General features: G+C 46.8%; 1 protein-coding gene across 1 annotated transcript in view; it reads left to right on the top strand.

Moving 5' to 3' along the window:
• Positions 1–26,672, top strand: part of LOC144734081 (calcyclin-binding protein-like) — a 114,043-nt gene extending 87,371 nt beyond the window's left edge. The window contains exons 4-6 of the mRNA XM_078616143.1: positions 19,278–19,377; positions 20,972–21,066; positions 26,178–26,672. Coding sequence (XP_078472269.1) covers positions 19,278–19,377; positions 20,972–21,066; positions 26,178–26,325 — 343 coding nt within the window. The 3' untranslated portion in view covers positions 26,326–26,672. The remainder of the gene's footprint in view (positions 1–19,277; positions 19,378–20,971; positions 21,067–26,177) is intronic.
• The last annotated feature ends 514 nt before the right edge of the window (positions 26,673–27,186 follow it).

Raw genomic sequence — 27,186 nt, 5'->3', positions numbered from 1 at the left:
TTAATTGCTTTTCATTAGCCGCATTTAATTGAAAGAGATCCCTTTATTGAAGTCGTCTTTAAACACCAAACTGCACTCGCCAGTGTGCATGTTAATGGCCTTTTAAGTGCACTCACTGCACTGCCAGAGAACCGAATAGGGGATAGAAAAGTAGTAAAATCAATGGCATGTGAAAGTATACTCTGCACCGACAGAGTGGCGCAGACAAACGCGGGTTTTTGATTCGAAATCTTTTTTTTTTCACACACCATACTTCAAAATTTTGAGATAAGCTAAGCCCCGGTAGCCTTGCTTTGAAAAGCACGGTACCTGCCCCTCTGCAAGGGGTTCATTATAATCCCTTTCAGTGGCACGGTTGCAAAGGTGAGAGATAAAAAAAGAGGCTTACAAAGTAAATCGAAGTTTATATACGCAGACACACGTGTTTTTTGGCTTTGACGGCACAAGGTATCGTTCTTCTTAGAACTTGTATGTTAATACAGTGAAACACTTGATTTTGTAATACACGTCTGTGTTTAACTCCACGTGCGCTTTAAATACAGTTAGGTGAATTGTACACAAATACGTGTGAATATGCCTTTGGATATGCTTTATTCAGCGACGCACTGAAAACATTACTTTTAAGTACTGTTAAGCTGGAAAGTGTTTGGAGAACTGTGGAGAGATGCATTCTCAGAATTATAATGAGGGACAGGATGAGGATTGCATAGATGGGATAACAAATGCAAATGGGACATCATATTGGCTTTAAAGAAAATCTTAGAGCACAACCGGAATCATAATATTTATTTACGAGCCTTTTTCCCCAAGGACGGGTGTATTTCAGTAGATCTGAAACTTTTAAGCGAAAAGCAAACCGCGACGTGATATTCACTGCATCAATTCGTGTGCAATTTGTAAGGCCGCGGTGACACAGACCTATATCATTTAAAGGTTATAATCCCTTGTTCATCATGACGTCCTTTTTACTTCTATGTCTCAGCAGCGTTGCGGAAATCGCGTGACGTGAGGGTTCTGCCTTTGTAGTGAGGGCTGTAAGTTGACGCTTAGGACAGGGGAGGAGGCGCCTCGGCCCCCCATGTGGAGTGACGTCACCAGCTAATTATTATGAATGGTGGGAGAGTGTCCATTTGGAAGAGTCACCTCTTCATGATTATTAATGTGGGGGGCTGTTCGATGTAGAGTGACGTCACCCGCTCATGATTAATAATGAGGGGGGTCCATGTGGAGTGACGTCACCCGCTCATGATTATTAATGAGGGGGGTCCATGTGGAGGACGTCACCTGTTCATGAGTATTAATGAGGGGGGCTGGCCGACACGGAGTGACGTCACGCGCGGGACACACAGATATTCTTGGCTCATTACAGTAGTAAATACTGGAGGAATGTAATGAGCTATCGAGATATTTTTCACAGATGTCCAGTCGGGGCGGGTAAGAACGTTACAACAACAAATAATGCAACAACAAGATTGTGCAAAGTACAAGAAAGGTAAACAAATCACCCAAAGACATACAAATTAAACTTAATCATCCCCATCCTTGCAGACAAAGCCCACTGAGGTATTAACTTATATTTCAGAAGCGACCTGGTCATGAACCATACTTCGACAAAGTGCCTTATCATTTGGACATTTTTCGCAGCAACATAATCTAAATACAGGGACTCCTCTGCTTATGAACGAGCTAGTTGCCAGAGGTCCCTTCGTAAATCGATTTGTTCGGAAGTGCAACTTTACTCCTGTCGATTCCAAACATGTTGTACGGCATGTACACTAAACACGGGGAATGCCCTTAAAAGTTGCATAATCTATTGTAGATGTAGATGCCGCTGGTACATCATGTTCTGCAGATGTAGATGCCACTGGTTGTTCATGTTTTGCAGATTTAGATGCTAATTATCTTTGATGCTCGTGATTCATCTCTTGAAAAAACTTAGCAAGAGATGTCTGTGCAAGTTGCTCTCTTCTCTTCATAAATCAACTTGTAACAGGCAATAGCATCGTGAACAGCTGCCGACACCTTAGTAAACCTTTCATTGTTTGGATCCTGAGACTCTAAATAAGCCAGTGCTTGACACCAAACAATCGCCGCCATCTACCGCGTGGTGGTTGGACGTACGACTCTCGGTCCGAACAGGCAACTGGACATACGGACAGATTTGTACGTATCTCTGAAAGTGTGTAAGTCGAATGTTCGTAGTCTAAACAACATTGCGGGAAGGAATTAGGGCCGATGGACCAGCCTGGCGATGGAATGGTACCCAAAGGAGAGAATGTGTCCAAGAGTATGACCACCATTGAGGTGAGCGATGAGCTCAGTTGGTGCGTGGGAGTGAGATGGATTGTGGCATCGCAGCACCATGAAGGATGGTGATGGCATGGGGAGCCCTTCATCCAGCATTGGACAGTGGCTGATGAGGATCATTATGGCTGTATGTCAGAATATGCATCCTTCCACCAGATATTTTTTTTTATATGCCACCGATTCCTTTATAATGTCGTAGAATTCAATGTATTGAAATGAATAATGTTATTTATTCAACTATCAAGAAGTCATATTCAATGTGGAAGCTTATTCTTGGTCCTTTCGGTAAAGTCACGTAGAAGGGAAATAATAAAATAATAAAAATTAAACGAAATAAGATTTCATTCTCACGACGTTTCGGCCAAAACCTGAGGACGGCTGCTTGCGTTGTGGCCGAAACGTCGTGAGAGTTTTAGCTTATGGTTTATTTTCATTATTTTATTATTTCCCTTCTACGTGACTTTACCGAAAGAACCAAGAATATTAATCCATGCAGTCACGAAAGCTTTAAATCGAAATTTTATGTGGAAGCTGTCGAGTGGCATAGGGCATGGTAGCTGGTACCACTGAGAAGGGCCCATTATTAAACCTTGTTTCTTAAGTGTAGTGGGTTGATGGTCTCAGCTCCGGACACCAATGTCTGCACACAAACCATCATAAAAATGTGGTTTCGCGCTCTCTTTGGCCACATATCAGCTCTGAGAAATTAAATGTATCAAATTGACTGCCACGTGTTAAACGATTTCTTGGCACATTCTATGGGAAAGTGCGACCCTTTCTGAGTAAAGGAAATAAAGTACAAATATTCATAAATGTTTGGGTCAGGGCACACAGTATAATGCCAATGTGTGTCGTACAGTTGTCACGGTGGAGAGATGTTAACTACCTCACCTGGTATACAGGAGGGGTCGTGGGTTTGATCCTGATCTTGACCCTGACGCCTAAATAGTTGGAGTTTGCATGTTCTTTTCATGGCCGCGTGGATTTTTCTCTGGGGCCTCTGGTTTTTTTCTCCATATTTAAAATCAACATTCGTTTAGAGTATTTGGCCGCTGTACATTTCTACATGATAAGCCACTTCGTTGAGCTATCATTTGTGGCCAGGTCACTTCTGAAAAAGAGCTAGAGAGTAAAATAAATAAAGTTTTAGTTTTTTTTGTCACATGACCAAACACGCCAATGTTTCTGGCTTCAGCACACCTGGCGTGTTGGAAAGCAATCCACAGCATTTAAAAAATTGCGTTCGATGTTTAGCTGATAGTTGCAACCGGTATCATTAGGCGATTGCTCCGATTGGTTCAATATTTGGTGTTTGCAATAGGTAGTATGATGTCATCAGCATGCCCCCACAGGTGAGCAGGAAGTAACAGGTAGTGATACATTGCAATGTATTATGATGAGTTAAAATAGATTGTAATAAATCTTGATTTGAAGCTTTCGTAACTGCAGGAATCCATACTCTTTGGTTCTTTCGGTGAAGTCACGTAGGTAGAAAAATAAAACAAATTATTTATTAATCATAATAGTGATTGCAAAAGGCCATGTCTTATCAGAATCAGAATATGTATTTAGACCGGAGGAATCCGATGAGCTATGAAACTCTTTTTCACAGATGTCCAGTTAGATATAAAGGCCACTTGAAGGATCTTTCAGAAGTTGTGTGAAATCCCTTCCCATGGGCTACTCTTACTCGCACCGCGCACTACTTTGTGAAATCTTGATTTGAAGCTTTGTGAAGTTTCTAAATGGACTCTTTGTCTCGTGATGTTCAGCTGATGTCACCATTGGGATACATTTGTAAAAGTGACCAAACAATATTTCAAAAGTCATAGCCAATTCATGGAAAACAGAAATGGAAACTTTTAACAGAGAGAAATAAAAACAGAATGCGTGCCTCGGTCCCACTTATTCTCATGCATGGCCTTGTTCATTGCTTATTAAACGGCTCCGTGCTGGCTACAGTATTTAGCTAACCGTGCTTATTGGAGATGCAATAACAAGCGAGACAAGGCTGAGATTGCAACCACGTAGTGCTGCCTACCCATATTGCAAAAATCCCACCCTCTTGGCTGTTAGAAAGTCAGATTATACAAGTAAACGGCATTTGGGCTGGCTTCCTTGTTATTATCCGCATAGTCATTACGTGGCAATAGCGGCAGATGGATTGGAACAGTTAGAGGACTCTGTTTTCCCCAGGGGGTCACCAACAAACATCTTATCATCAGCAGGAGGCTGTATGACAGATAGACTGATTTTTCGCCACTTTTCATGCTTGCCGCACTTGTCGAAGGCTCAAGTGAGTTTGTGAAATCTCTCGCTCCCCGAATGATCGCGATAAAGTGACAAACCAACTTGCCGTCGCAACTTATAATGGCAATTAAGTCTGAACTCACCGCGGAACATTTACCCCACTGTTTGAGCAAGTGTGGGTGTTCACGCTGCTAGAAGTGAAATGCCAGCTAATATCTATTTTTTGTCGCGGATAAGCAAAAAAAAGCCTTCACGGATGAACGATGGAAAGCAAATGGGTCTCAGCATTTTTCTCTGTTGCTTTGAGATAAGTGGGGACAGGTTGTAACAGATGTAAGTGACCAAAACTCTCCGAAGCATTTTCGGGCGGTTCTGCGTCTTGGTCAGCACGATGCCTGACATCACGCTGTCAAGCACCGGTGGCCTCTTTTGACATGCGCAGCGGTACGTCAGACACCGTGCCACTTGGGGGACCGGTTTTATATAAACTGGGTTGGCCGCCCCTACAAAAAAGATTGAGAACCAGTGGAGAGTGGCCCCTGCTCCTCCTTTGGACCGTCCACCTCCCCCCCCCCCCCCCTCTCTTTGCCACCCACCGTCCACCCAGAGGTCGCAACCGGGTACCCGATACCCGTACCCTACCCGATACCCGGCTACCTGTACCCGGCCGGGCACAGGTACGGGTACCCGTTTGCGACCCTGGTGCGGCCGGGTACGGGTACGGGTAGGCCGTGAGTCACTGGTGAGTAACCGTTTGTCACTCATTTCCCAACGTCTTGTCTCTTCTCACAATTCAAGTTCCTAGAATCAACCCACCCGCACCTGCAACATGGCTTCATCCCAGAGGTCGCAATCGGGTACCCGTACCCTACCCGATACCCGGCCGGGTACGGGTAGCTGGGTATCGGGTAGGGTACAGGTACATGTACCAGTTTTCGACCCTGGTGCGGCCGGGTACGGGTAAGGAATCAAAACCCGTTTGTGACCTCTGCCGTCACCACAGGGCCCAAATCGCGATACGTTGGGATGTTGGCATATGCTATCCCAGCGGGAGAATTTAACTCTCTCTCACCCATGTGGGTCCCCGAGGAAAGGGGATAGCTTAAATTTAGGGCGGCGCTGCATTCGTTATTCATCAGTGCGTTCGTCAAACGTGCCCCTGTGCGATCTGTGACAAAGGCAGTTGCTTAAAACCATTGCTTAATTTGCCCCTAAACTTTCCGGCTGATATAATTTATTACTCCAGTCGATCCGACAGAAGTGAAGGTTTTTTGCAGCGTTTATATGGTATATCTATAGTAATAGTACACTATAGTGGGTAGAGTACTACTATGTGAATTATTGTAGTACAATTTGATCAGTTTTACCTTTTATAAAATGTATATATTATATGTTTGTACTGTGTACAAATGTATTCCATTGATTGTGAGAAGAATGTAATGTTGTAATATATTACGTAAATTCTGAAAAATAATATACTTTTGCTTGTGAGTACTTGGATAACGACCCATTTTTAACCCATTTTTTTTTTGCTGATTTCACACTGACAGATCTGCACTTATTTAAAGCCCCTTCTACTTTAAATAATTATTCACGTATATCATGACATTGATATATTGAATTATATCTACATCAAACTAAATTAGATGTATTCACATATATGCACACATTTAAATGTATTGACCACGGATGATTTTTTATTTTTTTTAGGACAATTATTTGGGGGAAATGCTTTTTCTGATCATTTATATGATGTCACGTGTCTTCGTGACAACAAAAGTCGATGTCACTTAATGCCATGTGTCACCACTTTGGCAGAAATTTCATATCTAGGCCCAGTTTTTCAGGTTTTGAAGAGAAATGGAAAATTAGGAATGTGTGTATGGTGTTTGCCTAAATTGATGACCGTGCTTTTCAAAATGAACAAACAGACGTGTTTTTTGTTCCTGGCCACCCACCACACGAGCGTTCACACGTGCGCATCTAGATATGTCGCTGATACCTGTAGTTCTAGAATGAACAAACGGAAACCGTGGACTTGAACACTTCCTGTTGGATGGTAGTATCAGGGTGACAGTGATGGATAACGGCGTGTTGTCAGTAACGAATGGTGATTCATGGCGATTGGTTTTTACGAAGTTATGAATAATTGACTATGTATTTGTGATGTCATTTTCCTATCGTAGAGGGTTTGCTCTGCGCACTTGACTTGAGAGCTTTGGATTGTTCTTTGCCAAAGTGAGAAGGTGTGTGTGTGTATATATCCGTGCACTGCAGGCCCACTCCATGAACGTATATTAATTATTAAAGAGCCTCTTGGTTGAAACGCAGAGGATGGGTCTGGATATGCATTCCTGGCTTGGCCCTTTAGGATACATTTATAAGTATGATCTTATCTTACCATTAACTGGTTTACCGCCAAATAGATGCACACCAAAAGATGTGCATGAATATTTTCGGGTTGCGATATATCTGTACTTGTTATTGTGTTGTAATTTAGCAACGGTTTTATAGCTTTGGTACACGCGATAGGATAAAAAAGATTAAGTGAATTTGCAAGAGCGTCTTTTTCTCCAGCATTTATGAATATAATGGTTAAAGTGTAAAAAAAATGCTTTAGAATACTCATCTCTTAACACTCAAAAATGGCCTGTGGAATTGCACTGTTTCATGGTGGTGTTGAATTATTTATAATTAATACTGTGGCAAAGGTTACTTGGTTATTATTTTTTCATTGCACAATGACGGGCATTTTTATATGAACAACCAAACATTACTTTTTTTTATTTTACCCCCATCCTTTTAAATGGCAAATTGGCACGTATTATTGTGATGAAGATATGATGGCCATTGAGTTTAGAGGAATTAGCATAGCCTTCTAAATCGCGGCGAGGGTTTTTTTGTGGCCAAAAAAAATGAATGGAATTGAAATTAGATTGACTTTCCACTTGAATTTGAATCGAGCAAAGGATTTAATATCACGGCACACATATCTGAGCCCTTTGCTGCGCGCGTGCGGATTTGAAACTGCCGGCAAAGTATGCCAAAATGTAATTACTTTTTGCCAGATAAAGGAGATTCCGTCTTTTCTTTGGCCTCTACAAAATGCACTCGCACCTGGGCCTAATGGGCTGCATTGTGACCAGGTGTGTTGTTACCCGGGAGTCGCGCGGTAACATCAAGGCACTGCAGGGCTCTTACGCGTGGTCAGTGAAGCACACGGTGATGGGACTGTTGTGGTTGCGAAGGTACTACCTGCCTACAGGGCAACGAGGTTTCTCCCGGAGACGGTGCAGAAAGTAGGATTCCCAGAGACGGCGCATGTTCACTTAAGATGTTTTTTGTTCATGTTTTTGTTTTTTGTTTGTTGCGGTTGAACCCGATTCAAGAGCCGAATGGCTCACAGGGCTATACCAAATAAATTAACTTGAACTTGATGTGGAAGTTTTGAGTGTCGCGGTTTTCTCTGGGCACTCGCCAATGACAATACATTTGGCGTGTTTAAATTGATTTTACATTGGTCGTAGTCTAGACGACAACCTTCGCAATTTTAGGCAAGTATTGGTCTCATTGACTAAAGCACTAAAAAAATGTTACATTTTGTTGCCAGGGTCGCACGCTCATTTTTGTTCCCTTTGATATTTTCAGGTCAGCCAATCATTGAACCTGGAAAATATTTTTTTATACGTGCAAGCTAATTACCATTTTTGGTCTGCAATAACTTTTCTAAATGATTTCACAATGCATCTTCATGTAAGCCACGTTAGCTTTATTTGGTTAACCAGATGTGAACTCGAGAATTTTCAACAGTGACCTGGGGCTGCCATAATGCAAAGGCAAAAGAAAATAAGAATGGTGTAATGAAGCGAATAGAAATCGGTCCAAAAACAACATGTGCCTGTGCTGGCTGGAATATTGCGTCGTAGGATTGCGACAGATGGCAACAGCTTGGGGGAGGCATTCATCTATCGGTGGATTAACCATGGCTGATAATTATGATGATGCGCAGAGAACATGCACATGATCCGATTGGTCCACATGTGTCGTGAAACTACACATGCATACGGTTTATACATTGTTTGCCAAAAGCCCATAAGCACTTAGCATTCTTACATGAGTGCAGATCCATTAATGGTGTTTTGCATAATTGTGTTGTAATAATTGCAATTCTCTTGGGCCACACAAGCCCCATTCCTGCCCCCAAGTTGCCATACACGCATGTATGTATGTTGAACTTCTTTCGCACCTTACCGAGCCAACCGTGCTCATCGGAGGTGCGGGGGAGAGGACAAATAAACTCGACGCAAGATGCAGTTCTAAAAAAAATTGTGTTATAAATCTAGATTTGAAAGTGCATAGCCCCAGTGGCTTCCTAATATCGGAAGGATGGGCGTTCCGGACGGCCGCAGAAGCCCATCTGAAAGCGCCGCGCGATGCGGCGACCGTCTTTGTTCGATGGCTAGCCAAAAGCCGCTGCTGCGAGGATGACCGGAGGTCGCGTGATGGTTTATGCTCCTTGACGAGATCAGCGAGGTATTGTGGTTCAAGGAAGAGCAACGGCGGCGACAGTGGTGGTGAAGTGCGTATTGAGTTCCATCACTTGCTTTGCACGAGCATAGCGGAACCCACCACACAGCACCCCCTTCAAATGTAATCCAAGCCACGTGATCTGGCCGCATCCGCAGCCTTGGACTCGACTGCAGCGCTAATAACGGACAACCTTGGGTAGAATACAGCACTTAATGACCTGCGGGGAGTGCTTTCACCGAAAGCGTGCGAGCATGTGCCGGCAGGTGTGGGAGTTCCATTCCATTAGCCACGGCCTGATCTCTCTCCTGCCAATCACTCTGAGGGCTGCAGGGGGGGAGAGGGTTGAGGGTGGTGGGGGGGGTGTCATGTTTTGCGTAACATTCCGCGCGGCAGTGGTGGAGCAGGGACTGGCAGCGGACGCTTGGTGTGTACGCGCACAGGATACGCGTGCGGCTTTGGAGCCCCGTTTAAATTGTTTTCAATTATTCGTCGGTGATGTCGCAGCGTCGACTTGAAGCGCAGTCGCCTCCCCCCCCCGTCCCCACCTCCCGCCTTGATTTGAGAAGACCGTAACTAGCCCCGGTCTGGGTAGAAAGGACGACCCAAGAGGGGGTGGGGGGATCCCTGGACATTCAAGCCTCACTCTCGTACGTTAATGTGCCCTCTGTCATGATTGTTGATTCGAGGGGGGGGGGGGGGGCTTAAATTAAAACAATAAAAATATATATAAAAAAAAAGCGCAGTCAGCTGTTGCAGCCCACTCAGTTTTCCCAATGCACTTGTCTGAAGAAGCTCACGGCAGCTTCATCAAAATGTCATGCGTTGATGTTGCCATCAGTCGTAAAAATGTCTCAAGGCATCGCGTGCGGAGCATTATCGGTTCAAATATTATTTACATTGGCACGATGCAAATAATATTTGTGGAAACCTGACAATATAAAATAGCCACGTGGTTGAGCCCAAAAATAAATATGGATCGTAAATTATATTTTTGTTAATTTGAATTTAAACAATACTACAGGACTGAAGTCCACTGTCACTGGTCTGCAGAAACTGAAAGCAAATCAAAGTGTAGGGGTTAAGAAATACAGAGGGAGATGGGTAACTATCATTATTTAGTCCATTTAGTGTTTGTGCTATTCTCATAGCGCAAGGCAATCACGATCGTGCTACATTTCACACACCACAGTCTGCAGTAATTGCTCCCGAATGAGTAATTTGCAGGTAATCTTTCTTTTTTTTTGGACCACGAAACTTGTACACAATGGCGGACACGTTCCCAACGACGCCAGGACTATCTGAACGTCCCCCGTGAAGTAGGTGGTGAATTCACCCACGGGAATAGCTCGATCGGGAGATGACAGAAGAAGACGGAAAGGAAAGGGGACGAAGATCTGTCCGGTTAGGTTAACACAGTGGTGGGAAGGATCTGATTGAAGGCTGCAGGGCAGATTAACCACAATATTATATGTGTCTAGATTTGAAGTTTTCGTGACTGCAAGGGTCCATACTCTTTGGGGTTTTTCGGTAAAGTCACATAGGTAAAAAATAAAATAAAAATTAATTATTTTTGCTGTGACGGTTCCACCTGAAGACGGAAGCTTGTGTTGCCTCCGAAACGTCGTGATTTAATTTATTTTATTTTTTACCTACGTGACTTTACCGAAAAACCAAAGAGTATGATGTGTGTCGTCTGCTTCACGGTGGATGTTCAAAAGAGTTTGGCCACTGTGTCCTGTGGCAGATTTGACAACGACAACAAATGTTTCATTACTCAATTGGGGGATTACACATCGCAAGATCTTCCGCTACTGCAAAATTATCACAGGCCGTGTCTGTGAAATGTAATGTCTTCACGTTAGCCTTGCACTCTTAAGAATGACGTGAATACCAAATTTACTAAATGATAATAATAATTATCATGAATGCACGTCAACAGAAGGGTGAACACATCGTAATATACACAGCCAGTGATTCCTGCGACATCCCCCAAGTAATTCTAGGAGCCCCATGATCTAAACTAATGTTCAGCCTCTGTCACATAGACAAAGGCCCCCTGTATAATCTTAACAAACTGTAGGGGCTAGTGCTGTTCGTGAGCACCTATGGAAGCTTTGCACGGCGCATTCGGGGGTGGTTGCCCAACACCATGCATGGCTACCTTTGTCTCCCCTATGGCGATGTTTACACATTGCACCAGGTACTCATTTGAGGCTGAGTCGACCTCGGGGAGGCCCAGGACCGGTTCAGATCACACAGTGCGCTAACCGCTGCGCCACCGCTCCCCACGTGTCACATAGACACACACACATATATACTGTCTACATACGGGGTGGGGGTGTTTAGACAATTCTCTAGCCAAAAGTAGGTAGCTGCGAGTGACCTTGTTCAAACTGATATTTCTCCGCATGATTCTCTTGAAGTGCAATGCACCTGCTGCATTGACGTTCCAAGGCTTTAATCCTCCTGCCCGAAAGAACTCTCTGCCTAGCTCCCCACAATGCCACTCATTCACGAAAAAATTTATTTTCCCACAAATCGTCTATCTATTGGACACATTGTGAGATGAGAGCCACTGGGAGTGGGGGTTTGGCGACTATTCTCTTTTAAATGTCTATATTAGTTTTTTCTCTGTCGCTATATTTCCATTTGTTTTAGAAACTTCTCAATGCACCTATGAAGGCCCGAACGACATGTGGATATTGTGGTGTGTCCAGCACCACAAACGAATGCCTTTGTCTGCTCAATGCTAATATTTGCGCACGGCACTAGGCACTCACCGGGACGCCCAGGACCGGTTGAGATATCCGTCACCGATGTTGACCGTGAGCAGGAATCGAACTCGTGTTCCCAGGTTCCTAGCGCAAGCACGCTCACCGCTACATGTCCGTTCCAAAAGACAAAGATCCCCTGTATAACCTTTAATAGTGTTGGGGGCAAGTGCTAGTAAGCATCTACGGCTGCCCAGACACAAGAACAGCAACAACAGCCGACATTCGCCACTAAGTGGCGGTGGCGTCACCATGGCGCCTATGCCAGGCCAGGTGCGATTTAAGGCCACGTGTAGCGTCAAAGGCTCACTAATAAGAGCTCACGGGACAGACCCAGGTGCCATGGGTTGACTGACGGAGATGACTGGCAGATGTACCTGCTGTGCCCCCTACTGTGCCAACTTGCTTTATTTCAGCCAACCTTGGCTCCGCTTGTTGTTGTGAGCATCGCTCTTCTGCCTTCCGTTGTTGTTGGAGGGCGACTGCTTCCAACTGCTCAGTAGCGTCCTTCATGAGCCTCCTCCTTCACTAGCCTCCTTCACACACACACAAATACAGGCGCGCGCGCACACACAACTGAAATAGCAACCACAAAACAACCCTGAGATGCTGTTGAAGCGCGCAGGACAGCAAGCTCGCCATCGGCAAAAACGCCGGTGATCTTTGACCCGTTGAAATGCACAGGCAGGAAAAACGTTGGGTCTTGAAAGACAAATGCGCGCGGCGTTTTTACTTGTTGACGTGTCGTTTTTGCTTTTATCCTCGGAAGTGACCGCACGGATGAAATTGACGGTCGCCACCAGCGTGACCTGGCCAGGTGCACCCCGTTGGAGAGCTCGCAGGACCCTGGGGTGCTCCGTCATGACGGCAGCCGATCGTTTCGCACGCACTCGTTCGCTCGCGGTCGAGCGATGGCGTGTTTCCGCCGCTCTTCGCAGAGGTTTGCGGTTCGAGCCGAGCGACCGCCCTGGTGAATAGTGCGAGTGTATCAACGATGGACCGTGCTACATCCCGTCAGTTTTCGCAGTGGGCATTCGAGTTGCCACGATGTGATTTGACAAAAAGGCCATCTGTGCCAGCGTCGCGGTCTGAATTGATAGGTGACGTCGCCGATCATGTAGCGTTTATATTCTGGCAGTGGTGCATGAGCACCACTCCCCGAATAATTTGCGTGAACCAGAAGTCACCCGAAGGGATCCGCGAGGTATCTCTTTGATATCCGCTTCCGGGATCCGTTGTTTGACGACGGAGGGTCGCACTGCTCCTCGGGGACATCCAAATGGTCATTTCGTCTCGCTACTCGACGCCGACAGTGCATTCCGGAGGGTATCGTTGGGAAGAATACGCAAAAAAATAATCTTACGACAAAAATTGTACGGGAAAACTACTGTATTGTGCAATTGTTGTGATTTTTAAATACCGCATGAAGGTTTTTTTTTTGCTTTGTCTTCCCCGTTTACGCTAAAGCGGCCGTATTTGCAGTAACGCCCGTGACCACAGAGGCAATCTGTCATTGTCAGTGCATTAACATTAGCCGCTTGCCACGTTATTACACACAGCGTGCGGTGTATCATGTTTCTGAAGCCCACTGCATCGGCTGACATTTTCGCAATGCCACACAGATGTTGAAATTGGGTGAAGAATGTATCATGTCTTACTTACAAGCCCAAAAAAAAGTTAAATAAAACTGGCCCTGCTGCAATTGGCCCGGAAATTTTGCCGAGCATATTCTGCACGTAGAGGTTTGGCGTGCAGTCTCGCTCGCCTCTTAGAATAGATAAGACTTTTGAGAATAAAAATAATAATGATTTAATGTCTTTTTTTCGTGGACAAAACGGGGTCTTGGTGGCTAATGGAACGTGTCCATTTGGAGGTGAATGAGATACACTATGCATTATATTTGGCACCTAGCGATGCATAGGGTGTCTCGCATTTAAATCAATTCGTATGCTCACCATACATGCATTGGATCGTCCGCGTAAAAAAGCAAAAGTAGTAGCTGTCATAAAGCTATATGTAGAAACTTAATATACATGTGCCAATAACTACACATGTGCAATGCAGAAGGGCCGTTGCTTGAAATTTCACCGATTATATTTTTTTCTTTAAAGGTCACATGGTGTTATTGATTGTGTTGAGTGTTTTTGTTAATTGTGCTTGTACACCACTGCCAATGCATCATCACTGTGTTGATTTTAGAATCGACTTGCAGCCTGAAGTCGTGACAAATCGTGCTACTGTTGAGGTGGCATATGGAGGCGTTAAGGGGTGAATTATTAAATATCGAAACTCTTATCTATACGGACATTTGCATCCTCAACATCATATATTATTACCAGGATTCGTTTTTGTTTGAACGCATCATCGTCATCAGCCATGGCCAATCCCCTGCCAGGTGAGGCCTCCACACACCACCACCGTGCGTGTCGTGCGGGCTGTTTCACCATACTTGGCCACGTTGGTCAGCGCAGGATGGCGAAGGAGGAGATGTGGGAGCATATAAGTGCAGTACGACAATGTTGCCGTACTGGCCTCTGCTGCCCATTGTGTAGCCCCGCAGCCAATAAGCTTTGTTACACATGTTGGTTGCCCATCCAAGCGTTATCCAGGCCAAGTCGCACTTAGCATCCTGATCACATGGCAAGCGGTGTGTCACTAATGGCATTTTGAAAATGTATTCATAATTTATTTTTTTACTGAAATGTTTCGACAAGCGAGGGTTAAAATGGAGCGTCGTGCTACAGACTTAGAGAACAAGCTGAATAAAAAAAAATGAGAATTTGTGTCGGCTTATTTAATTATTATACTTTTGCCCTCGTCATAAATTGCATTGTCACGGGGAAGTAATGCAAATTTGTTCTTTGAAAATGTTTGAATTGGAGAATGACTCAAGACGCCATTCGACGAAGACTATATTCGCGATGACAAATTAATTAGTGGATTACAGCGAAGCCCATGTTAGATTCTAAGGCAGATTTTTTATTTTTTACACATATAACTTGACGAAACCAGCCGTGCGTCCAAAATAGCTCGGCCGCTTTTGGCCAATACCGAATTCTGTTTGTTCTCTGCGAGTGTGTAATGCATTCTGGTGACAAGTGTAGTCGTAAAGTGCACTTTTTTTTCTCTTTGCGACTCGCGATACGACGCCCGCGAGCGGTGGTTTCATCTAATCTCGATTGGTACAGATGGCCGTGTTCTTGATTCATCGCCCCTCTCATCCTCTCACCTCGTCCCCAAGGCTCGCGTGCCGGCGGAGTTCCAATTCAAAGTCGCCGTGGACAACGGAGGCCGGCGGGGGTTGGGGTGCCGTGTTGTTGTGCAGGGGCTGTGGGGAGCGGTGGTGCAGCGATTAGCGCTACGCTGCGCTTCGAATCCGGGCGACCCGAGTTCGATTCTCGCTCACGGCCAACAGCAGTGACGATTATCTGAACCGGTCCTGGGCCTCCTCTAGGTTCACTCAGCCTCAAAAGAGTACCTAATGTGGTGTGTAAACATCATCACTGGGGAGACAGGCGGCCGGGCGTAGGGTTGGCCGTGCCGGCCTTCATAGGTGCTCGCTAACAGTACTTGCCCCAACAGTCTGTTACAGGCTATACGGGGGATCTTTGTCGTTGTGTTGTTGTGCAGGGGCTGTCACGATGTAATGTAACAATACAATCCCGTAACTTGGTAGTTTTATTTCACATTCCTCCTGCATTGTTTTGAGTGCTTTTCTGTAATTCTAGCTCGAGTTAAGTTTTAATTAAATTTCTTCAACTGCGGTTACCTCAACATAAGACTGCCATAAGTCATTTTATAATCAACCTGACAATCTTGAACGCTTATAATGCACGTGTTGCCAGTTTCTTAATACATAATTAAATACTTTAATTAAAAGAGCTACGAAAATTAGTTTTGAGTTTTCTTTTTTACTCCCAGAATCAAATATTTGTAATGCACCGTATCTAATATCAGTTGACGTGCCATTAAACAGCCTCAGCAAGCGCAAATCATAGATTTTTGTAAAAGTTTTTCTGCGAAAGGATTGTATCGCACCTCCGATTAGCATGGTTGGCTACACGTACGGTTGCGAAAGAAGTTCAGCGTACATAATTCTGGTAGGAACCTCCTGGTTACACCAGCCCACAGGGGATTTCTGTGTCCGTCCGTCGTGCAGGGAGGGGTTGGGTGGGGAGGGGAGTGTGGCGAGGGGCTGGGTGGGGTGGGTGCGGCTGGGTGGGGAGGGGAGGGAGGGGCTGGGTGGGGAGGGTGGGGAGGGGCTGGGTGGGGAGGGGCTGGGTGGGGCTGAGTGGGGAGGGTGGGGCTGGGTGGGGAGGGTGGGGCTGGGTGGGGGGTGGAAGGGGTGGGGTTTGGTGGGGAGGGGCTGGTCACCCCGTGGTGCCCTTATAAAACCTAACGTTTAACCTACTCACGCCGGCTTGTGCCCGCCCTCACAGTCGGGCATATTTGCGGAATACACTACGCAGTAGTTCACCCTGGCCATTGACCGAGCAACCCAACGTTCCTACCAGCTCCCTCCGCAGGAATGTGTTAACTGCTGTAGGTTCACTGGCTCGTGCTTGCTGTACACACCTCTCCGACTCGTTTTCGGGTTTTGCCGCGTGCCGTTCGGCACGATGTCTGACGTTTCGCTCGACGTGCTGGGACCTTCTTCGTCAAATTTTAAGATGCGCTTTCTGCCGGCAGTCTGGAATGTTTTTCCTTCCGATATTAGGAAACCACCGGAGCTATCCACTTTGAAATCTAAGTTGAAAACTATTTTCTTTCGAGCTGCGTTTTGTGTTTAGTTTGTCGTTTCCCCCCCCCCCCACACCTCCGATTAGCACGGTTGGCTACGTACAGTTGCGAAAGAAGTTCAACTTACATAGAACTCTAAAACACATATCGGAAAGATTTGTCTGACCATTTTGCTCGTCCGCTCAATGTTTATTTTATGTGGTACGACAAAAAAAATGTGCTTGCTCAAAGCCACACGCAATTCCAACAATTTTCACAGCACGATAAAACGTCCTGCCGCGTCTTCATGTTTTGTGTTTTACATTCCCATTTCCTCCGAAACTATAGCTGAGCTGTTCGAACACCTTCATATTGCGTCGTTTGAGTAAGTAAGTGGTGGAGAAAATAAGTTTTCTATTGGCCAGAGGCCAAACCGTCATTCCAATTGCTTGTTTGCTCCCCCGTCGCTGCTGCGCGGTTACGCAAGGCTGCCTCTCGTCGGAGCGGTGGCCTTCACATCTCTCGTATCTCTGCGGCACCGCTGGAGCCGGTCCTCGCCCACGGTGCGCGTTTTGAGTCGCACGTACTAAACTCCTGAGCTCGCTCGTTCGTTCGTTTCTCAGTCCGCTCGTCCTGGTGAGGGTCACGGTGGCAGCGTGTTGAGTAGTGGCGGTCCAGGCCTCCTTTTGTCTGGTGACAGACTCCAGCACTACACTACTATACACTACACTATACACTACACTATACACTACTATACACTATACACTACTATACACTATACACTACTATACACTATACACTACTATACACTACTATACACTACTATACACTACATTATACACTACTATACACTACACTATACACTACACTATACACTACCATACACTACCATACACTACACTATACACTACTATACACTACACACTATTATACAATACTACACTATACACTACACTATACACTACTACACTACACACTACTATACAATACTACACTATACACGACTATACACTACACTATACACTACTATACACTACACTATACACTACTATACACCATACACTACGCTATACACTACGCTATACACTATACACTACACTACACACTCCTATACACTACACTATACACTACTACACTATACACTCTATACACTACACTATACACTACTACACTATACACTACTACACTACTACACACTACACTATACACTACTGCACTATACATTACTATACACTACTATACACAGAATCTTCCTGGGGAATTCCCAGGCGTTCCCAGGCCAGCCGAGCGACATCGTCCCGCCAGCGTGTCCTGGGCCAGCCCCGGGGTCTTCGCCCTACTGAGCTGTATAACTCTTTTTCAAAGCGTCCTGGCCACAAATGATAGCTCAACGAAGTGGCGTTATCATTCTGTGGAAGTTTCTAGCAGTCAAATACTCTTCAACGCGTGTTTCTAAATGTGGAAAAAAAACGGAGGACCTGGAGAAAAATCCACGCGACACGGGGAAAACACGCAAACTCGAAATATACAGGCGTCAGGGTTGGGATCGAACCCTCGACCTCCTGTGTATACCAGGCGAGGTAGTTAACATCTCGCTGTCATATGGTCTGGTTCCCCCTGGCTTCAGCAGTGGGAACCGCGCGGCAAATCAACAAATCCCTTGGCCGTGTTTCCAAGCGTTCGGCTCGCTCCGAACTCGGACGGATTTTGCTCGAAAGCAGCTGTTCAATGTCATCATTGGACCTCACCCCGAGCCCTCATTACTTTGATATTGCATTGTCTTTGAGCTGTATGCCTTTTGGCGTCCTCTGGTCGAGCACCAAGTTTCAAGTTCATTTATTAGGTATAGCCCTGTGAGCCATTTGGCTCTTGAATCGGGTGCAACTGCATCAAACTAAAAACAAAAACATGAAGAAGAAAACATCTTAAAGTGAATATGTGACTAAGTGCAAACCGAAAATCCAAGAAAAGACAGCAAAATGTTGCAGAAAAAACACCGTACACCAACCAATTGGGTCGAGGCTCATAAGAAAGCCGTCCCTTGGTGTGGACCAATCAGTTTCAAAGACAATGCATATATTATAGTGTTTTTTTTTGCATTTGACTGCAGGTATTGAGGTTAATGCAGACATGAATCCTCGTGAAAAGGTTTCAGTTTTGTTGCCAGAAAAAAGGGGAAAACCCGATTATTACAGCTGTTCACTGATCACAAGTCGTCCTGCGGCTCTTGCGCGTCTCCTGTTCCCGACTGTTGAGACGGTGGTGAAAACTCCACGTTCTCACAGTGGAGGAGGCTGCTTTCGTAGGGCATCCACTGTTGACCTCCCTTAAAGCGACATGGCAGTCAAACTAATATTTTAAATTTCATAGCTTTTCATCGAACCGAAATTGAGTCCACAACCGCATTTAATGCGTTGGGATTTGTTGTTGCACAGCCATTGGTGAGCGGGCTTCGCCCATAAACCTACAACACTTGACAACCTGGTTTAATCACTGTCGGCTCAAACGTGGATTCGAACCCAGGCTCTCATCCGTGTCAGCTGATCGCTCTGACCTTTTTGAGCCACCTCTAACAACCACGAAATATATTTTTTCTTGCTGCAAGCAACGACGGTGCTGCTGCTGCTGCTTGCCTGCTTGTGAACGTTTGATGTTGCGCCGGTTATTTCATTCGCGCTCCGCCTTGTCTCCTGCCTGCAGGTCGTTCAGCCTGCTTGTAAGGGATTTTGAAGGCAAGAGCTACAGCATGAGCGTTATCGAGCTCCTGCATCCCATCGACCCCGCCAAAAGCTCCTGGAAGGTAACGCTGCTGCCGCCGCCTCCAACCCCCCCCCCCCCCTTCTCGCCGCAAGAATCTCTCCCCTCCGTCTCTCTGCTTCTGCTATCCTGGTTAATGCAGTGTAGTGTGGAGCGCCGCAGTGCACTGATCTTTACCAAAGGCAAATCTCCTGCAGAGCTCAGCGGATCCCCGGATTATCGGCACACCGGTCCCAGAGCAACGTAAACAAGAGGCGGGCACTCTGCAGGGCCCGTGGCCCCAACTGCCCACTGCAGCAGGCAGACAGCCCTTAGGCAATGTTGGGCCTTTGTGTGGTTAGTGTCCCCTTTAATAATTAAAATAAGCAAAGATCCAACCCTCCCTCCCCCCACGTAGAGCCTTAACAAACTGTTGGGGCAAGTCATGTTGGCGAGTAAGCGCCTATGAAGGCCGGCACAGAACACGAGGTAGATGCTGCTCTGAATTTCCTCTCGATAAGCCACTTCATCGAGCTATCATTTGTGGCCAGGTCGCTGCTGAAAAATAACTAATAGCTCAGTGGGCTTTAACCGGTAAATAGTTTAGTTTGAGTATATTTATGTTTAGTGATTTGCACTCCTATCTTCCGTTTATATTGTTTGTTGTTGTAACTTTCTGACTCGACCCTGCTGAACATCGGTAAAAAAAAAAGCTTCATTGCTCATCGGATGTCTCCTGGATAAATAAAGATTCTGAGTTTGGTGGCACATTTGATAATTGTCAAACCATTTTGACCACTCTCAAAACGTTCCACTCCACAATTATCCCCATAGGTCCGAAGTCAGTTTAGGAGCAGCATCGTGACCCCACTACCATTTAATGTTGATGGCCCTCTCCCAAGTGCTTGCCTGTATAGAATATACTCTTCTGCTTCTTCGTGCCTGTGCCGTTGAGGCCGTTGAGACGTAACCGTCTTTACTTTTTTTTTCAGTAAAGTCACGTAAAAATTTTTTTTTAATGAAAACAACTAAATTAAATCACGACGTTTCGGGTGCAACACAAGCGTCCGTCTCTTCACCGTCCCTTCACTGATATCTCCCTGCAGTTGTCCCTCTCCACTTCTCTCTGTCCGTCGCTGCGTCTTTCAAGCGAGACAGTTTCCATCGCCTCTACCGTTTGGTCTTTGACTTCCAGTCGGGTCGAGGTCTTCCGCTTCTCCTAGCGTTGTACAGCGTTGCCTCCATCACAGCCCATTGCAGCCGGTCGCCATCATCCTGACCACGCGTTAGTAGTTGTACGTAAACGTATTCGTGATGCAAAACAAGGCAAACAAAAAAAAAACTGATGTAAATAAGAAATAAATAATCAAAATTGTCATCGGGTGTTGAAATTCCACGACGTTTTCGTTGCAAGGAAACCAGCGTAAGCACTTTAGAGAAATTAAAAATGTTGTACTATGAGTCACACATACATAATTCATTTCGCAGCAGGGCAGCATGAGGTTTATTTATTGAACATGTTTTTTTTCCTGGGAATGGAGCTGCTCAGTTTAGTGGAATTAATCTGTGCGGCGAGTGTGTGAAGATGAGCCGGTAGCGGAACGAGCGCTTAATTAAACAACGTACCTCACGCTACATCGCTTCATTGATCGTTGCAGGTGAAGACCGATTCCGTGCTGGTGATGTGCCGAAAAACCAAGGAGGAGACATGGAAGTTCCTCACGTCCTTGGAGAAGAAAACTCTTGACAAAGAGTAAGTAACGTGGCAAGAGGGGCAAAGGCGAAGCCCTGCAATCGCTTGCTCACGCCACTGCTGCCGGAAGAGCCTCCACTCGAGGCAGCTCTAGAGATCCCCCTGCAGAGGTGAAACTTTGGCCTACTCTTTCCCATGCTGGCCAGACACCTTGGGAGGGGTGCGAGTGCCCACACTCTGCCCCACCGCACGCGCCCTGCCGATCGACTGACCGTAGTTGAACGCCGTGTGCATCGCTGGGTGGACAGAGGCGGCTGGGAGGGAATCGAAAAACTCGCGTGCCGTTGTTTCAGCCGCTGTGCCGGGAGATCAAATCGAACCGGCGACCTCTGGATTGCAAGTCCAGTGCGCTCATCGTTACGACGACGGCACCGCCCGGAGGGTGAAGTATGAATAATTAACTCCTGGCAGCTTCGTGTGGCAGCGTCGTGCGGCGGCGCCTCACCGTTCCGCATGCGTCACGCGTGCACGTCATCGTTTTTAGCGGCGGGGCACTGTCGTTTTTGCAGTGGGTGGTTAATTTTGAGCTCGTTAAGTAACTTTCCCGATTTAGATAGCGGGGCACGGCGTGCTTCGCGGTGTCGGGGCTGCCACCCGGCGCTGGAGTTGAACTTGGGTGTTGAACCATGGAGGAGGACCCGTGGGTGGAAGAAGGGTCACGTTATCTCCGCCGTGGCTGATGCCATTGTTCACGGGCTGCTTTGTTGGGGCCTCTAGCCCCGAGCTCAGCGTGATATATCGATTCACATTCCGCTTTATTTTCGTAACTGGAAGCCATACCGCGGGGCCTTCGTGGAAGTGGGGCCCTGATTTTTGTACGGTCGACTATTTACATTGTTTAGTTTCGGAGATCACGCGAGCTCGTGTTGTGTGGGAGACACCGCTGCCCCAGCATGCTCACCTCCGCTTTCAGCCACACTCCTTCCAACTTCCATCCCTGGTGCATCCGATCACACGCCACTCATTACCCCCTGCTGCTCCGCAGCCAGTATCTCAGCGCAAAAGGGGAATGCGCGCGGTTAATTAACGCTCGCACCTGTTTGCGTGAAACAGACTCGCGAGGAGACAAGTCATTGCGCGGATTACCGAGAACGCGAGCCCTATTTAGCATTGCCGACTGAAAATAATAATACAACTAAAACCATTTCCTAGGTCTCCCGCCGCTTCAGGAGCACCGAGGCTATAAATCACTGCAAGCAATGAAAGTAGCAGAGGGGTGTGTGCAGCGCACGGGTGAGTGGGTGGGTGGCTCGGAGGTTGCCGTTGGGGTTAGGCGCGGGTGTTGCTCTCTTGCTGGTTTTTGCGAGACGCGGCGGTGCCGATGGAGTGATTAAGGAATTCCGTAGAGGCCCTTCTCATTTACTTAGGTCCCCCTCTGCACTTTCTCCGGTCACCTACTAATCAGGTGACCTTAGGAACCCCCTGCGAAACGGCTTGGAAAAGCGAGGAGACGCTTTGAAATATGGAGCGCGCACAGCTGTGAATGAGGATCGCAACGAAGAGATGTAAACTTAAGCCGACAAACAGTTCAGTGGGCGATTAAGCGGTGCGCACCGGTTCAGAGATTGAAATTGATTCCTGCGCTCGTGATACGTGCATCGCGTTGTGCATGTGAGAATCAATTATTTTAGATTCAGATATTTATCTGTACTTACTTTCCATGAACCCTGCATCCACTGCATTCACCACAATGTTAAATAATGATTTTTTTGTTATTGAATCATGACCCAAAATTGCGACAATTCATCGAATCAACGATGGTTGAGGGGGAATCATTACATGTCTCATAAATAATAATTAGTTAAGCTATATTGATCCGCTGTCCTGCTCACTGAAATCGTTACTTATCCGTTTAAATGTCTTCTTCCAGCCCACAATGTTATCCCGATCGTCATATTGGCCTCATCTCGTGGGATTTATCCGTTCAGGTCCCTCACAAAGCAGTGTGAAAGCCCTTCATGTTAGAGCATGACCCAAAGAAGCAGATACTACAGAACTACCTCTGAAATCCCTTCAAGTGACCTCTGGTCTGCAGAATAGAGGACAGAAACTTTCACAACCCCTCTTCCACTGACAGTCATGTTTGTCGCTTGACACTCAAAGTTATTATTTTTTTTATTCTCAGAGCTGGAACTCAGCCAATGTAAGTGCAGATCCAAATTCATTGTGATGGGGTTTCTGTTTTGGTGTCGTCGTTTATGGCCAGGCTGAAACCGTCAACTCTCTACACTTGAGGTGGCTGCCGGGATTCGAGCCCAGGTTTCTCGGCGGTTCCGTCTCGGCACTCTGACCTTTTGAGCCACCTAGCCACCTCCCGTTTCTTTCGTGACAAAGTGAGCCAACGCCAAGACGTTGCAATGGCAAGGGAATGCCCTTAAGAGGACGTAACAAGCACGCGAGGCCACTTCGCCAGCAGCAGTAGTAGTCACAGCAGCAGCAGCAGCAGCAGCGCATTAGTGACAGAACAGGGACGTTCACACCACCGTTACCCAGTGAAGCATGGCCCTTGCAGCTGCAGCGCAGCAGGGAGCCCTTTAAGGGAACACAGCGGCGTGATCAGCAAAATGATGAAGGGGCATCATCGCTCTTGCCGACGTTGCCTCGGCTGCCCTCCTGTAGGGGCCGAGCTTTTAAAATGACGGTGTTGGTGGCGTCTCGTAAGTAGGCAAGTTGGGCGGCTTTGAACGTTCATCATCATCTTCGTCTGGCGATGGGAGGCGATCCCGACCCAACTATTTCACGCTCTCGCGCCGCGGGTAATGCCTTCAAACGGTCGCGGCTGACGGGCGGCTCTCACGGCGTCGCCCGGCGCCTCGGTGTCTCGGGTTCACGGGCGGCGCAAGTTTGCCAAAGTTTTTTTTTTTTGGCGTTGGGAGGCCGCGCGAGCGCGCACAGTAATTGCGCGCGCGTTACGAGGGTGCCCATAGGGCAAGAAACATGCCAAACTAGTTCTCGTATTTTCTGCAACGGCAATACCTTTTGTGATTCTGAAGGGCATAAATTATGTAACGCGAAAAGTCTTGGTACAGAGGGCCCCGGTCACAGGAGAAACATAAAAGGCACTTGCATTCGACATTGCGAGTTGAGGGCCGTGTGTTTTGCCGTGCGTGTGCATGCGCATGCACGTGCACGTGCACGCGCCGTGGTTTATCGAGTATAATTTTTACACACGCGTGTGCATGATTTTTGTGGTTGTTATGATTCAACAGTCTCTTGATTTTCACACTTTATTTTTAATTTTCAATGCGGTACGCGAAAGAGTACTTTGAATGCGAGGTGGCTGAGTAGCTTTGAGGTAGGCCCTGAACCGGCACCACTGAGGTTCTGGGTTAGAAATCCAGGTTTGAACCGACCGGTGATTAAAACGGATTCTCACGTGTGGCGAGTTCATGATCTCAGCCCGATCACCAATGACGGCACGCAAAAAAGACCACTTTCAATTTGATTCTGCGTGTAATTTGGCCGAATTCTAGCAATAAGAATATGAAGAATACCGGTTTGACAGTCATGCAACGTACATACTCCCAGTGGCGAAACAGGTGGGAGAGTGCTGCCCCCAAATGTGTTTGTTACAGGTGACTTGAAGGCATCTCAGAGATGACGCCTTGATATCTGCTTTGCATTTGTCATCTCGTGAGTCGACACCAATAGCAGGATCGGAATAATATTGCAGGGGCTGGTGGGAGGGGAGTGTAGGACAAACATTAATATCCTACAACGGTAAAAAAAAAAATTGTACATTCTAAATGGCTGTAAGATCAATTGCTTTATTGCACTAGTGCTGTAGGGTTGTTGATCTCGCTGGAGGGCGTGGTCATGGCGTTTCATTCACGCGAGTGCTTTCTGCAGTCGAATCCCCGTGGGCAGCGCCACTGGAATCACTGGGAGGAGCGACGCCTGCTACAGTTAGGGACTTCCTTCGTCACAACCCCCTCCACGACTAAGACGCGCTCCTGCATGCGTTCGGCCACATCCCAACGTTCTCCAACGCTTTGCACGCCCCCACATGACAGTTTTAACACGTCGGCTTTCGAGACCAATATTATTAATAATAACGGTTTTGGGGTTAGATCGCGTTCATACTCTTTGGTTTTTTCGGTAATTTTTTTTAAATAAATGTACTTTAATTTAAAAGAAATTTATTAAAAAATTTTACCTACGTGACTTTACCGAAAAAAACCCAAAAAGTATGAATCCTTGCAGTCACGAAAACTTAATATCTAGAATTAGATCGCGTTATTTATAAATGTGTCGCCAACCCTCCGCCACCCGACACGGCCAATCAGCAACAAATGGGTCACATTGACAAAAGACAAATAGTTCACTACTTTAGCCCACCGGTGTGTTGAAGAGTGATTCCACAACATTTTCACTTTTTGAGACCACATGACACGGTGCGTTTTGTGGCCTCTAACACACCTGGCCCTCTCTGTCTCCTCCCTACGGGACTTGCGCCAAGTCCTCGTTTTAGGTTATAAGTTCACCGATTTCTTTTTTCTCAAATTGATGATGGCACACAATGGCCTAGGCATGTCAAGTGACGTCGGGGGGTGGTGGTGGTGGTGGGGTCGGGGGATCTTTAGCGTCCACTGTACAGTTAACACACTCAGATCTTTAGCGTCCACTGTACGGTTAACACACTCAGATTTGAACCGTGAACCAACCGCGGCCAGCTGTGAGATGGCTTCCGCTGGACCGTGTTGCCACCAACATTCTCCACAAACAAATACAAACCAATTTTTTTGGGTTATTTTACCCAGTAAGGGCCCCCTGAGCTAAATAGCTCTTATACAGAAGCGACCTGCCCATCACAAGTGATCGCTCAACGAAGTGGCTTATCACCTGGAAATTAATACTCCTAAACGCGTGTTGATTCTAGATGTGGAGGGAAAAACCGGAGGACCCTCGTAAAAATCCACGCCACCACGAGTAGAACATACAAACTCCAAACATGCTGGCGGCAGGGTCGGGATCGAACCCTCGACCTCCTGCATACCAGGCGAGGTAGTTACCGTCTCGCCACCGCAGCGCCCCTTGCGATTATTTAGCACTCGTTCACGCGGCGATCGCCGCTCTCTCCTCCTCCGCGTGCGTTCCCCTCCCCTTGACAGGAAGCCGAAGATGGAGGAGGACGTTGACCCCAGCGAGGGACTCATGAAGATCCTCAAGCAGATGTACGACGACGGCGACGACGACATGAAGAGAACGATCAGCAAGGCGTGGGTTGAGTCCCGCGAGAAGCAGACCCAGGGCGTGTAGGGGCGGCGGCGGCTGCGACGGCAGGTCGCCCCCCCCACACGCGAGCTCGCAGCACGCGCAGTGGAGGAGCGCTGGGTTTTAATCCATCGCACCCGCCTTGCCAGCATCCCCCAATCCCGCTCGTGTCATTAATGTGCGCGGTCTATTAGTCGCGTGATGTGTGCCCTCGGCATCGCGGTCGACGTTAACGATGCAGTTACGTTATTGGACAAATATTCAGAATCAGAATATTCATGCTGGAGGAATCCAATGGGCTACAGAGCTCTTTTTCACAGATGTCCATACTAGGCCATGTGTGCCTGTGTCGCGGTCCGAATGTGCCAAATAAAAAAAATATTACTTCCGTATTGCTGAATTGGTAAGGCAATAACAATATCCCCCCCACCCCTACCCATAATGGCAGACCAATGCCAACTGCTGTCATCAGGAGGGTGGGTCCCCTGGGCTAAGAAACACACGGCGTTCCCAAATGTTTGTTAAGTTTCGGGCGCAGTATAAATCTAAGTTGCCCTGTATCTGTATTGAGTTGGGGGAAGGGGAGGGTGGCACCGGGTGAGTGGGAACACGTGGGAATCTGTACGTATGTATGTTAAACTTCTTTCGCACCATACGTAGTCAACCGTTCTATTCGGAGGTGCGGGGGAGTAGATCAGCAAACTAAACGCAAAAAGCCGTTTTGAATTAATTAGTTTTTAATCTAGATGATGATTTAAAAGTGCGTAGCTCTAGTGACTTCCTAATATCGGACAGAACAACGTTCCAGACGGCTCCTGGCTGACGGGCACAACCTAAGTGTTCTTCCACATTGTGCTGCAAGCAAGGTGTGGCGGTGTGGCTGGGGGTCGAGTTGTAAACTGTGAA

Source organism: Lampetra planeri, chromosome 49 (genome assembly GCF_965212315.1).
Source record: "Lampetra planeri chromosome 49, kcLamPlan1.2.h2, whole genome shotgun sequence".
Lineage (NCBI taxonomy): Eukaryota > Metazoa > Chordata > Hyperoartia > Petromyzontiformes > Petromyzontidae > Lampetra > Lampetra planeri.
The sequence above is the reverse complement of the archived record's forward strand: the minus strand, read 5'-3'. Positions and strand labels throughout refer to the sequence as shown.